Here is a 14640-nt window from a genome sequence, read left to right as displayed (position 1 = left end):
CAGAATATAATTGGATTATCATACAATTTATCCTTAGAGTTGTCAAGATGACTTAGTTTTGTTATGTACATGCATGTCTTGCACAATATAAAGTTATTTGTCAGAATGCGGTTCTAAATTTTTAAAAATGGCAAAATCACAAAATTGCAGAATCGCAATATATATATATATATATTTCTAATTTATAATATAGAAATTAATAAGTTGTACACATTTTTTATTTTTATTATACACGTATTATAGAAACTAATAAATTGTACACATATTTTTTATTTTAATTATACAGATACTTCTAATATTTTTTATTTCTCTTTTACAAAAATGCTACATATAAGTTCTAGACCCAATTACTTGCCAGCTACCTTCGTTGACCACCCACTTCATTCAGCCGCTGAAGCCTCAAAACCTAATTTTATTTGTCTCAAAATCTCAAACATTGTCCTAGTTTATTCATGTTTGGTCCCAAAAAATTGTCATTCGCGTGACATGGGGTTGCTGCTATATTTATCTGGAACTCTGAAGTTGGCGGTGTTCAATTTCTTGTTTTTAGTAATTTGTATTTTGATATTCTTGTTTTAAAATTTTATTTAAATTTTGTTTATTTTTTTTTTACACCAAATGAGAAATTTTATTAACCTGTAGAATCACTTAACAAAGTCTCCGACAAGAAATTTGGAGGAGAAAGAAACATACCGGAGCAACTTTCTAAACAAGAGTTATGAGCTAACAAATGAGCAGTCTTGTTTACTTGTCTCCTAACATGAACTAAACAGACATCATTCCTCTCTTGAAGCCATATCTTGCAGGCTTCAATAAGATTACCCACTTCAAGATAATTCACTTCCAAACTCTCTACAGCAACCACAGTTAACATAACATAGAGTCTGTTTCAATTTGTATATTGCTCAAGCCAAGATTATCAATCCAAGATAAAGTCTCATAAACACCCCTGACCTCCGCCTCAAAAGTTGAAACATGACCTGCAAACCTCATCGTCTTTCCCTGAATAAAAGCTCCTGTGCTATCACGAATCAACATACCTATAGAAAAGTAATTATCATTAACAGGAACAGCAGCGTCAACATTAATTTTGAAAGCACCTGGTGCAGGTCCTTTTCAATTTTGAATTTGATTGGACTTTGCACAAGTGCCACATTTGTGTTTTTGCCCGACTCCACTCTAAGATCCTTGTTTTCCCCCAGTTTACCACCACCCGAGCTGTCACTATCTTATCATCCCAAACTCTTTTATTTCTGAAGAATCAAATACTCCACAAGATAGCCACGAGTCTGACTAACACCTTTGTCGTTTCGTTCATTAGCTTATCAAGCAACCAATATGACACAGTTTCGTCCTCCTGCAGAAACATATTCACTCCTCCATAACCCACAAATTATGATTTATAAAACATCACAAATTCATAAATAAAATTTTCCAAACTCCTAGAGTTATAAATAAACCCCGAATGGGCCCATAATTTGATTCATTTCCATATAAATTTTAAAGCCCATTTCGCTCTCAACAGCAGTGTGGACTGTCATTCGGTTTGCTCATGAAATAAATAAAAATTTGTTATGACAAAATTTGGATGGACTTCATTCGTTGAGGAGGGATCAACTATGGCCCAATAACCCAATAATAATTTGCACATAATAATTTGTTTAGTAGGGATCAACAACGGTGTTTTGGTATTAAAAAAAATTCAAAAAAATGTTTTCTAAACATTATTTGTAAAATATGTTATTTATATAAAAAAAATTGTATGGATAGGAGTTTTCTTAAAAACAAAGCTTTACCCACTTGGAAACTAGAACATGTCTCTGACTTTAATTTACACGTATTAATTAAAGTAAGATATTGAAAAACATGTTACAGTAAATTAAAGAGATGTGAAAATGGCCTTAAAATAATATACTAGGTAAACGAGATTAAAATATTAAAATTAAATAAATTATTATCGATATTATTTGATTTTAACATCAGTATTCAATTATAAACATAATTTAAAGAAATTACCAAAAATATTATTTTTTCTAAGTTTTTTTAAAATTTTACTATCTTATGAAAATATTGCATCAAGTTTTTTTAGTTGCATGGAGTTGTAAAACTCGTCGAGTTTGCTAATTGCATCGAGTTGCAGGAAATCGTAAATTTTGTAAAAAAAATTGAAATATTTTTTTTACAAATAAAAAAGGTATATTTACAATTTTGTTAGAGCTGCCAATATTTTTGGGGAAAAAATTATTTCATGCACATGCGTGTTAATTACATTTCAGTGACATCATAAATTTGATTAACCGGATTAGAGAGACTAATTAAGCATCCCCACAGGAGAGAATATATGTGACAAAGGCTGTTGGAAATGAAGGTTGTGTAATTATAGCTATGCTCCCCACAAGTGCATGTTTATGTTTTTTTTATCTTGAACCACCAACATATGTAGCTTTATGCCACTAAACTTTGTTTCAACTATCACATTTCAGGGGAATATTGTTCAAGGCTGTAGCAAGCGTGGGGATAAAGACCCCTTTTATGTTGGAATTACTTTTTTCATATGATGAAATCAACTGGCCAAATGAGTTAGAGGATCTTTAGCCATATAGAATTTGTTATGCCCAAAATTTGGCATTGAGATTGATTCGGGTCAAATGCGGCTTACAGACAGTCAAACCCGATATTGCATTGTGGAAGAGAGGACGCGTCCAGTACCTTAGGACGCGCCTACTTTGGAAGAAATAAGTTACGAAGCGAGAAGAGTGCATGGTCAAGGGAGGACGCGCCCAGAATTTATGGACGCGCCAATGTTTATGAAAATGCTTGGCAGATGGAATCTTATGGTGATGGGCGCTCTAGGGCGCGTCTAAGTTAGCGAGGACATGTCATAGGAGGCGAAATGCTGTGTATGATGGTTTAGAGGGGATGTTGCAAGTTTGATGAGGTTAAGGACGCGCCCAAAGCTCTAGGACGTGTCCTGTGATTTTGATTGCTATAAAGAACGATTGATGAGGAAACAGGTTTTGATTTGTGGGAGTTAGGACGCGCCCAATTAGAAAGGACGCGTCCTGAGTTTGATCTGTGTACATTTGATGTTGAGTTCAAGACAAAGCTTGCATGGAAAGGAGCGATGGAGGATTATTTTTACTAATGTGTTTGTTGCAGGTACTCTATGAAGAATTCCCTCCTTGAGATGGTCAAGGAGGGGGATGTCCGTGAAAAGCTTGAAGGCCTCCAGGGGTATGCCTGATGATTGAAGGCCTCCTCCTGTATTCAACGGGTGTCCTCGTTGGGGATGTGGGGTTTACTTTGGTGTGTGCTTTGGGAGCTCTGTTCTTGTATTCAACGGGTGTCCTCGTTGGAGAACTTTGGAGTCATCCTGCACTTTGCACCCAAGAGCTTGGGATCACCTGTCCTGCTATCTGGTGGGTTATCCTCATTCGGGGGACAGGGACGCGTCTGGCACTTGGGGTGAACCGCGGCTATACCTGCGTTCGTAAATCAAGGGAGATAGCTGTAGCGGAGTGTTATCCTTGCGCAGGGAGATGCACTATCCGTGAAGTCCTACGATTACGGACGAGCCTTGGGCCTTTGCGGTTGGGCCTCATAGTTGGACATTCCTAAAGCTAGCGGAAGATGGATATCGGATGGGCTTCTACTGGGCTTAGGAGTAAGAAGTCTCAACGCGTTAGACTTCTTGTTCTACGAGAACTACGTCAGGCTTGATCCCTATATAAAGGGTACGTAGGCACATTGAGAGGGTAAGAAGTTGAGAGCTGATAAGAGAGCCACCACTTACTCTGATCAATCTCAGCCTAAAACAACCACAATCAACCATACACCGCTTAAGTTTCCGGCAAAGAACCACCGTCACAGATCTTAATTCCGGCGAGAAACCTCAATCTTTGTTGATACCAAATTCCTCCGTCAACAAATTGGCGCTAGAAGGAGGGGCTGCTAATTAAGGTCGCAATCTTAGGAGGAAAAGATGTCTTACAATCGTGATGGAAGTTCTTATGATGGAAGTGACAGCAGGTCAGAAGGGGAAGGCGGGGGGCGTTATACTCGCCACGAACCTTACGTTCCCAGAAACATGGCGGACCCACCAAGGGCTCCAGATGTGGGGGGGACACCTCCAGTTCTCATCAGCAACACTGATATATTGGAGCAATTATATCGCATGGGGGATACTCTTAACAGTTTTAACTCAAGACTGAACACGGTGGAGCGTCGAAGGACGAGGAGAGGTCGTCGTTTCCCCCGTCACGGTCATGCCTTGGGGAAAGCCCCTGTAGTTGAGGGAGATACCCAGGGGAGCGGGGATAACCCGCGAATCACTCCGCGGCGTTTGCAATATTCTGACGATGTAGAACCTATTGTAGAGCTTGCGGACGAGGACACTGAAGGCAGAGAAAGGCCTCACCTGGGCAACCAGGTAGTGCCACACCCGCATAGGTCTGGACGTACGATGGACGAGCGTCGCCGTGTGGAGAACGCTCAAAGCCAAGACGAGGAAGGAAGGGATCTTTCAACCTTGAAGAAGAGGCTTGGCATAAGGTTGGAGGACGACGATTTGAGGATGTTGCTGGTAGAATGGCAAAAGGAAGGAAACGCCGGAGAAGCGAGGCCCCGTGATACGACGCGTGTGCCCCCCGCATTCCAAAGGGATGACGGGATGCGGCACCGCGAGCACGAGCGTGCCCCTCCGCGAGGAAGGCCCGGGAATTTCTACCGGGGATATCAGAGGAATGGACGAGGAAGAATGGGATATCAATACGGAAGAGCCCCTTACAATGGTAGGAGAGGTGGCGCGCACTCCGCTGGAGAAGCCCCCGCCGTTATTCCCGTAGCTTCTCACAGCGTTACTGGTAATGGGTCTGGAGCGCGTCCTCATGACCAGGACGGCGGGCGGACTCAAGTAAGAATGCAGAATAATGATGAAATTCCGCGACACGGTCAGGATGAACCTCGTGTACGGGAAAACATTCAGAACCAAAATGGTAATATGCCACCGCCGCAGCCTCAAGGTGAGGGGCGGCGAGATCCTCCGCCGCACCCGGGGGGTAATCAAGGGGAATTTCAGCAAGTCGCAGAGCAACCCCAGCAGCCTAATGTTCAAACCATTCCTGGGGTAGGGACGTTTAATGTGAACGACCTCAAGCGGTTACTCAACCATCTTGAGGGAGGAAGAGTAACGGCGACAGCGCAAGCTCCTTCTCCTTTTGCTGTTGTTGTGAGGGAGGCGCAATTGCCCGCGGGATACCGGAACACAACCAACGACTTGCGTTTCCACGGGAACTCTGATCCTGTAGAGTTCTTGGGGCGTTTTAACATTGAAATGGATGTATATCAAGTACCTGATTTGGCTCGATGCCGTCTCTTGGCAGCCACTTTCAGAGAAGGTGCTCAGCAGTGGTTCCAAAAGCTTGGTCCAGGTGTAATTACATCCTGGGAACAGATGAAAACTTTGTTTTTGACACAATTTCAAGCCGCGGTGAAGTACACACCACCTGTTACCACGCTGGCTAATGTGAAACAAAAGGAAGGAGAAAGTTTGACTTCATATTTCAAGAGGTTTAACGCAGAATCTACTTTGGTGAGGGGTGCAACTGACGAAACGTTGAAAATATTGCTTATAGCTGGGTTGCGTGTGGGGACGGATTTCTGGAAACACCTACAAGGGAAAGACCCAGTGTCATTGGCAGATGTGCTCGCACAAGCGGAGTCGTTCAAAGCAATCGAGCAGTCGCTTGCAGAAACAAAAAAGAATGATGATACCTATAACTCCAAGGGGCGATCCAAGAGAAGGGACAGATCTGTAAGTCCGGGTTATCGGCGAAACGCCAGAAGCCCTAACAGGGTAAACGCTGTGAGCTCGCGAAGAGAATGGAGCCCACCATCGAACTACGAGAGAAGAGTCAGCAATTATACCCCGCTGGCGGCGTCCATTGATCATATCTTCGAGGTAAATAAGGACAGGGGAATCTTCAAGAAGCCCGACCGTCTAACTTCATGGCAAAGCAGAGATAAAAAGAAGTACTGTGACTACCATGAGTCTACTGGCCATGACACCCACGAGTGTCGTCACTTGCGGGATGAGATTGAGGAATTGATCAAGGCTGGACACCTAGGAGAGTGGATCGACAAGGTGAAGCGACGCAGGGGACTTGATGACAAGGGTAAAGATGAAAGACAACCCCCGCGGGCGGAGGATGTTGAGAAAACGGCGGAGGTCAAGTTTCAGAGGGCCGGCAGCATCAGGGCAATTTTTGGAGGACACCCTTTTGTTGGTGACAGTAATCGAGCACTTGAAAGAAACGCGAGAGAAGCGCGACATCCACCGCTCACTAACATCCACAGCTTGGAAGATAGACCCCCGAAGGTCTTTAAGGGGGAGTCCGCTGATATTACATTCAGGGAAAAAGAATCTAGGTGGGTGCATCATCCTCACAACGATGCGCTGGTGATTACCATGCTTATTGGGGCAATGAACGTACATCGAGTGTTCCTGGATAATGGGAGTTCTACAAACATCTTGTACTATAGCACCTACAAAAAGCTGGGTTTCCCAGATAGTGACATGTATTTCGAAGATGCGCACGTCTATGGCTTTACGGGGGAAGCAGTGAGAGTTATGGGCTCAGTCAGACTTCCCGTCACGCTTGGGGAAGGGGCTTTGTCGGTTACTCAAATGATAGATTTTAAGGTGCTAGATCAGGATTCCGCGCACAACGTACTGGTCGGCAGACCTTGGTTGCGTGCGTTCAGGGTGATAACCTCGATACACCACTTGATGATAAAGTTCCCGACGCCAAACGGAGTTGGCAGCCTGAGAGGGTCACAGTATGAGTCACGTGACTGCTATCACAAGGCTGTCAAGGAATTTCGCAGAAGAAGGTATGAAGGGAAAGGTCTCCCAGTTGAAGATGTAAAAGATATTCATACAAAACCGGGTGGAGAGGTCCATGCCCACTATTTTGTTGAAAATCCCGGAAAGGAAGAAACCAATACCTCTGGGAACTCTTTTGTGATGCAGGGACGTATTTCGAAAATCCGTAGTGTAGAAGAAGTGGTGGCGAGTCACACAGGGGGAATCATGCGGAAAGAGGTTAACGGGGAAAAGTTGGAAGGGAGAAGTGAGATTTTGCAAGGTCTCGGCGATAACTGCAAGGTTGATGCTCCTCAAAAGAAGGATGCGCCCTTGAATGAAGTTGAGGTTGATGCTCCTCCAAACGAGGACGCGCCCTCAGGTGAAAAAGTGGAAATTGAAGACCCCCGAGACTTTGATTTCGATTTGGATCCCAGGATCCCTATGCCTATTGAAAAAACGGGACCGGCCGAAGACACAATATCTATTCCAGTTGATAAAAATGACCCAAGCAGGGTTTTGAAAGTGGGATCTCAGTTGGATGAGGAGATGAGAGGAGGTCTTACCCGCTTTCTAATTGCAAACCTCGATGTTTTCGCATGGAGTCATTCAGATATGATAGGGATCGACCCGGAAGTAATGTGTCACCGTTTGAATATCCTCCCGAATTGCAAGGGCATACGCCAGAAACGCCGCCCAGTAAGTGGAGAAAGGGCGATAGCATTAAAAGAAGAAGTAGACCGGTTGTTGGAAGTGGGGTTGATCAAAGAATCGTTCTACCCCGAATGGCTTGCAAATCCAGTACTGGTGAAGAAACCGAATGGGAAGTGGAGGACATGTGTGGATTTCACGGATCTCAATAAGGCATGTCCAAAGGATAGCTTCCCGCTGCCAAGAATTGATCAGTTGGTTGACGCGACGGCAGGGCATGCGTTGTTGAGTTTTATGGATGCATACTCCGGATACAATCAAATTCCGATGTATGGCCCCGATCAAGAACATACATCCTTTATTACAGACAGGGGGTTATACTGTTACATAGGAATGCCGTTTGGCTTGATTAACGCTGGCGCGACCTACCAGCGGCTGGTAAACATGATGTTCAAAGACCAAATCGGGAGAACCATGGAAGTGTATGTAGACGATATGCTGGTGAAATCTAAGGTGACAACTGACCATATCAAGCACCTGACGGAGATGTTTAATATCTTGAGGAGGTTTCGTATGAAATTAAATCCGCAAAAATGTGTGTTCGGCGTGGAATCGGGAAAGTTTCTCGGGTTCATTGTCAACCACAGGGGAATTGAGGCCAACCCCGCGAAGATCAAGGCATTGTTGGATATGAAGTCACCTACCAATGTGAAACAGGTGCAGAGTTTGACTGGGAGAATCGCCGCGTTAAATCGATTTGTTTCCAAGTCGTCTGATAGATGCAAGGAGTTTTTCAAGGCGATTAAATTAGCTGGGAAAGACTTTATATGGACGTCAGAATGTGAAGAGGCTTTCAAAAGAATCAAGGAGCAACTGGGACATCCTCCCATGTTGTCAAAGCCATTGGAGGGGGAAAATCTAATACTGTACCTCGCAGTGTCTGAATATTCGATCAGTGCGGTTCTGGTAAGAGAGGAAGACGGGCAACAATCACCAGTGTACTACGTGAGCAAGCGGTTACACGATGCGGAAACTCGCTACACAAGTATGGAGAAACTGGTTTACGCCCTGATTCTTGCGTCAAGAAAATTGCGGCCGTATTTTCAAGCCCATAGAGTTGAAGTTCGTACAGCATACCCGCTGCGGCAGGTCCTGCACAAACCAGAGTCATCAGGCAGAATGCTGAAATGGGCCGTGGAGCTGGGACAGTTTGATTTGGAATATGTGCCTCGAACAGCGATAAAAGGGCAAGCCTTAGCCGATTTCTTGCTGGAATTTGATTCTGAAATTGATGATAAAGCTTTGGTGATGCTATATCCACCTCATGCCGAGGAGTCTTTGGAGGAGTTTCCGCATCCTTGGTGGATCTTGCATGTGGATGGGGCGGTTAACAATGGAGGAGCAGGTGCGGGCATAGTACTTGTATCTCCGGAAGGCCACCACCTGATGAGTGCAATTCATTTCAAGTTTTATGCAACTAATAATGATGCGGAGTATGAGGCGCTGATTAATGGCCTGAAAATCGCTCTGGAAATGGGGGTGCGAAACTTAATTGCAAGAAGTGACTCAGAGTTGGTAGTGAATCAGGTGAATGGGGGATTTCAAGCGCGAGGCCCGCGAACAGAATTATACTTGAGATGTGTACAGCGCCTGATTGGAATGTTCAAAGAAGTTAGATTGGAATGCGTTCCGCGGGAGAAAAACAGTAATGCGGATGCTTTGGCAAAAATGGGGTCACAACAAGAGGCTGTGTTGTTAGGATCCATCCCTCTTGAAATCCAGGAGGTTCCTAGTATCCCAGAGATAGAAACTATGCAAGTGGATGAAGCTCCCAAAGAAACATGGATGACGCCCATTCTAGCTTACATTCGCAAGGGAACACTCCCCGAAGATAAGTTTATGGCTCGTCGACTCCGTTATCAAGCCGCAAGATATGTGATATACGATGAAGTCCTATACAAGAGAGGGTTCAACCAACCTCTACTCAGGTGTGTTGAAGAAGGAGAAGGAAATTACATCCTAAGAGAGGTGCATGAAGGAATCTGTGGCAATCACTCGGGGGGTAGCTCGTTGGCAATGAAAGTGTTGCGCCAAGGGTATTATTGGCCCACAATGAGAGAAGATGCTACAAATTTCGTCAAGGCATGTGATCGCTGCCAGCGCTTTGCAAACTACTCGTCTATGCCGGCTACACTCTTGACGCCTATGGCAAGCCCATGGCCGTTCGCCATGTGGGGAATCGATCTTATCGGAGAATTGCCGAAAGCTAAAGGAGACGTCAAATATGCAGTGGTTGCGGTCGATTACTTTACTAAATGGGCGGAAGCTATGCCACTGGCTACTATCACCGCAAAGAAAATCAGAGATTTTGTTTTCAACTCAATTGTATGCAGGTTTGGAATCCCTTACAAGCTGGTCTCCGACAATGGAAAACAATTTGATAGCAAGGAGTTGCGACAGTTATGTGAGGAGTTGAAAATCAAGAAGGAATTTGCGGCGGTCTATCATCCTCAAAGCAATGGACAAACAGAGGCTGTTAACAAAATAATAAAACATACCCTCAAAACCAAGCTGGAGGAACGTAAAGGGAATTGGCCTGAAGAACTCCCGAAGGTGATGTGGTCATACAACACTACACCGCGATCTACTACGGGAGAAACGCCGTTTATGCTGACTTACGGTTACGAAGCTATGGTCCCCGTGGAAGTTGGATCGGGATCACTTCGCAGAGACTGTTACGGGAAAGAGGACGCTGAGGTTAATCAAAGGCTTCATTTAGATCTCTTAGAGGAGACGAGGGAAAATTCTCAGCTAAGGCTAGCAGCATATCAGCAGCGCGTCGCAAGGTATTATAACAAGAAGGTAAAAGGACAGTTGCTGAAGGTGGGGGATTTGGTACTTAGGAAAGTGATGCCCAATACGAAGAACCCCCAACATGGAGTGTTTGGAGCTAATTGGGAAGGACCGTACATAATAAAGTCTATCCTGTGGAAGGGGACTTATCACCTTGAAGACATGGACGGGAAGCTGATTCCGCGAGCTTGGAATGCGGAACATCTCCGAAAGTATTACCAGTAAGGCGTGGCTTTGGCCCCTTGCATATTTCTTTTATTATTTTGGTTTATGCCCAGTTTATAGGCTAGAATTAAATAAATTCCTCCTAGCCTAGGGGGGTAGTGCATGTACTACTTACCTTGGGACTAGTTGAAGGGTCAATTTTTAGAAATAATTTTCCCACAAAGCACAGTAGCCGTGGGACTGGTGCACTTTTGACACCAGAGCGTATTATAAATAAAATTTTGAAACTTTCCCAAAAGATATTTGCTCAATTTGTTTGATCTCATGACGCGTCCTAAGTATAGGGCGCGCCCTAAGCTAGGGTTTTGTATAAAGGAAACTCAAGAAAAATACTGTTTTAAAGGACGCGCCCAAGTTATTTTGGTTGATGCTCCTTTAGACTAAGATGTTACTATGAAAAAGAAAAAGTACTTGTCAAAGACGCGTCCAGCGGGAAGGGTGATGTATTTTGTATTTCCAAGGACGCGCCCAAGTAATATTGGTTGATGCTCATAATTTAAAAGCAAAAGCAAGTCCCTACCAAGGACGCGTCCTCCCTGAGAGGAAATATTTCTAAGAGAACATTAAGGCATGTCAAACAGTTAGGACGCGCCCCGTCGTGCCTTGTGCATTGGTTAAACACACAAGTACAGTGTAGTGCCGTGCTCATGCACTTTCCAAAACAAGCAAAGACGCGTCCAACTAGAGAGGACGCGCCCATAATGGATATTTGCTTATTGGGAGAAAATAATAACAAATTAATCAAAGGCGATGCGCCCTAAACACAAGGCGCGCCCATGTGAATGATTGAGGATAAAAAAAAGAGAGTGCAAGTGAATGAGGTTCAAAAATAGTCTTTACAATTTGCAAGGCTTCAAAGGGCCTGCGCCTTTAAAGATAGTTTAGGAAAAATATATAGAAAACATAGGACGCGTCCTAGGCAGGAGGCGCGTCCAGGGTTTTGTCTTGATCATTTGCGGGAGGAGGTTGAGTTTGGAGAGGAGCAGGGGACGCGTCCTCCTCCTCTAAGCCCAGGAAAATCCTCTTGTTTTTGATGGAGTCTGCGGCCCTTACCCTGAAGTCGTTTACCCATATCTGGGTATCTGCATCAAACTTTGAGAATGTATACTCTGGGTCGTTGGCAATAAACCCAGAGCACCATTCTTCAAACCCAGCCTGGAAACCATGCTGGTAAACTAGCTTTTTCTCCTCTGTCCACCCATGCAGCCTATCATCATTCAGGATGTCGAGCTCCAGCTGCATGGTGGAGTTCAGAGTGATGACGCTGTCCACTTGTTTTTCCATTGCAGTGACATTGCCTTCCAAAACAGCCTTATCTGCTTGAAGACGCGTCCTCTCCCCCTCCAGGCGTCTGATTTCAGCATCTTTTTCTTGGGTGAGCAGGGCAATGTGTTTTTCCAGAGATTTGACTTTGTCTTCGGCCTGGCACTTTGCAGTATCAGTAACTGCAAGACGCGCCCTGAGCCTTGCCGCCATGTTGGCACTCTGTCTGGCATGAAGGTGAAGCTCAGCAGCAGCCTTCACCATGGCTTGTTCTGTTTGTTGCTCCGTTCTGAAAGTCCAGCCTCTGACTTCCTCCTCTGAAAAATCCCCAACAGAGGACGCGCCCAGGTATCTGAGAACAAAGGATTGATCGTCAGGAATGATCTTTTGGCGTTTAGAAGGCGCGTCCTCTTCCTTCTCAGGAATGTCAAACACGGGAGTCTCAGTTATCTTTGGAGGAGGAGAAGGAGTTGCTGCAGGAGGTGGGGTTTTTGCCTGTGGATCAACTTTTGTAGGAGCCTGTTTCCTTGCCCTTAGTTTTTTAGAAGCCCCAATTGCGAATCCTTTGGGGAGTGAAGCCATATCTGCGGTATAAACATAAAAAGGAATTAGTTATGTGCAAAAAGACGCGTCCTGAAAGAAGGACGCGCCCATAACGTGATATAAAATCTACATGCAGGACAGATATGGATGAATGCAAAGATGTATAAATGGGTGTGAGAATGACGCGTCTTGCCTAAGACGTTTTCTGTGATAATGAGACACGCCCGGGGGGTAGGGCGCGTCCAAAGTGATAATGCATATATAGTAACGTTTATAGGTCAAGCTAAATATGACGCGTCCTAAAGTCGTGACGCGTCTTATATATAATGATTTCTTACCTTGCTCTAAATCCACTTTCTTGTTGACGTCTGGCTGAATAATTTCTGTGGCTTGGAGCCCTTTGGATTTTTCAGAAGCGGTGAGGATGGGTTTCCCATTGTGGAAATTTCAAAATTTGCAGAGAGAACCCACTCGTGGGGACAAAGCTCCTATTTTCTTCAAATTCTCTTCGGTAATCATGTCTCTGAGGTTGAAATGTTTTTCGGCATACTGCAAAACCTTCTCTGCTCTCTTCTTCTTCTTTCCCGTAAGCTCTTTCTGGGTCCTTTTGTCTAAAAGAAGGAATGATAGGTTACAACAAGGAAAATAAAGAAAAGGATTATAAAAGGGAAGGCGCGTCTTGAAAGTGTGGACGCGTCCAGAGCATTGAACTCACTTGGTTCCAAATTGAAGCGAACGCGCGTCCTTTTGACGTCATAAATGTAGAAAAATGGTTCCTTCCAGTCTCTCTCGTGGCTAATTTTGCCTTCATTAAATCCTTTGTTGTTCAACCATTTGTTGACTACCAGAAAATGGTACCCGGGAATTGATTTCCTGATGCTGTAAAAGAAGCTGAACTCTTTCATTGAGGGCGCGCCCAACCTCAAATTATGGTACATAATGTACAGAGCCCAGGCTAGTTTATATGAATTTGGTGATAGTTGGACTGGAGCCACGTCGTACCATTTCAGAATTCTCTTAATGAATGGATGTAAGGGCGCGCCCACGCCTAGGGAAATCAGCTTTGGAGTAAGCACCATTCGGGGGATCCTTTGATTCCCGACGTTAAAAATATGCGGCCTCATGGTTCGAAGAGGGCGCGCCCAGATGCCCTCCATGTCATAGTACTTCATGTGCCATTGAATTTCCCAGTCGGTTGCAGTTGAGTCAAGAGCTACGCATGCCAGCTTACCCTCTCTTTTCCTTCTGGCATTCTTCTCTGCTTCAGTAAGGGTACCGAGCCTCGCCCAGTCACAATCTATTTCCACATCTGAAGGTTCCCAATGCTCTAGGGGAGGATCAGATTTTTGAGGAGATATGGGATATGTCTCAGGATCAGGAATCCTTCTTTCGAATTCGCTTACACTGTGTGGGGACAAGTCTTCGGAAGGAGCCGCGCCCTGGGAAGATGACGCGTCCTGTGTGTTTGACGCGTCCATATCAGAAATAGCCATTCTTTGAGGTTTTTGGCTTGTAGTAGGGATAATTTCGTCGTCCGTCCAATCTTCGATGGCAGCCCTTGAATGGAGAATTGGAGTTCTTTGCCTTTTGACTCCCTTCTTTTCCATTCTTGAAATTATGGGAACATGGTCCATGGAGTCAGAGCTAGAATCAGACATTATTGAGTTTTTTGATTTGAGAGAACGGAAGACGCGTCTTTCTGCTCTAAGGAAGGAATTCGTCCTGTGGATGTTGGGAAAGTCGGGGTTAAAGGAGATCAGGTGTGGGGAATAGGTTCCAATACGCTTGTTGAGTGCTTTAAACGGGTGAAATGGTGAAGAAGAAGACGCGTCCTCCAGCTGCAAAAGAATGAATAAAAATTTGAGGACGCGTCCATTTTTTAAAATAAAAAAAAGAAAAGAAAAGGAAAGATGGAAGAAGGATATTGGGAGGGCGCGTCCTGAAAATCCACCGCAGGGGGGTGTGCTACAATGACGCGTCCTAATAAACCTTTGGCCCTATATTACCCTTGTTTGGGATAACTTGAACTTGTCTTAAATCAGAAAATACAGGACGCGTCCTAACGGGAAGACGCGTCCTACATGATTATGATAGCGGAATGTTAATCGACTGTTGGCAGTTTGGGGAAAATATGACGAAATTCTAGAAATATGTTGTTGGGAGATCAGGGAAGCTAAACATGTTATATTTACCTATACATACATATATACATACAAGCAGACATGAAGAACAGTTTATATGAG

The 14640-nt window shown here is 44.4% G+C and overlaps 2 protein-coding genes across 2 annotated transcripts; both read left to right on the top strand.

The window, feature by feature from the left end:
• The first annotated feature begins 4174 nt into the window (after nucleotides 1–4174).
• LOC141686033 (uncharacterized) lies at nucleotides 4175–9954 on the top strand. The gene is made up of 6 exons (XM_074491097.1): nucleotides 4175–4551; nucleotides 4795–5185; nucleotides 5237–5812; nucleotides 5990–7561; nucleotides 7946–8887; nucleotides 9907–9954. The coding sequence occupies exons 1-6, from the start codon at nucleotides 4175–4177 to the stop codon at nucleotides 9952–9954; spliced, it is 3906 nt and encodes a 1301-aa protein (XP_074347198.1).
• A 250-nt stretch (nucleotides 9955–10204) lies between these two features.
• LOC141686032 (uncharacterized) lies at nucleotides 10205–10591 on the top strand. Its single transcript, XM_074491096.1, has one exon. The coding sequence runs from the start codon at nucleotides 10205–10207 to the stop codon at nucleotides 10589–10591; it is 387 nt and encodes a 128-aa protein (XP_074347197.1).
• The last annotated feature ends 4049 nt before the right edge of the window (nucleotides 10592–14640 follow it).

The sequence above is a fragment of the Apium graveolens genome, chromosome 9 (assembly GCF_009905375.1).
Source record: "Apium graveolens cultivar Ventura chromosome 9, ASM990537v1, whole genome shotgun sequence".
NCBI classification, from domain to species: domain Eukaryota; kingdom Viridiplantae; phylum Streptophyta; class Magnoliopsida; order Apiales; family Apiaceae; genus Apium; species Apium graveolens.
The sequence above is the reverse complement of the archived record's forward strand: the minus strand, read 5'-3'. Positions and strand labels throughout refer to the sequence as shown.

What these genes read in the sequence shown, in the direction of transcription:
- LOC141686032 (XM_074491096.1), top strand. Translation starts at nt 10,205, where the DNA reads ATGGTCCCCGTGGAAGTTGGATCGGGATCACTTCGCAGAGACTGTTAC.
- LOC141686033 (XM_074491097.1), top strand. Translation starts at nt 4,175, where the DNA reads ATGGGGGATACTCTTAACAGTTTTAACTCAAGACTGAACACGGTGGAG. An exon ending in TACGCCAGAAACGCCGCCCA is followed by an intron (nt 7,562 to 7,945) that starts GTAAGTGGAGAA and finishes GCGACCTACCAG; the next exon opens with CGGCTGGTAAACATGATGTT. An exon ending in ATCCTTGGTGGATCTTGCAT is followed by an intron (nt 8,888 to 9,906) that starts GTGGATGGGGCG and finishes AATTGTATGCAG; the next exon opens with GTTTGGAATCCCTTACAAGC.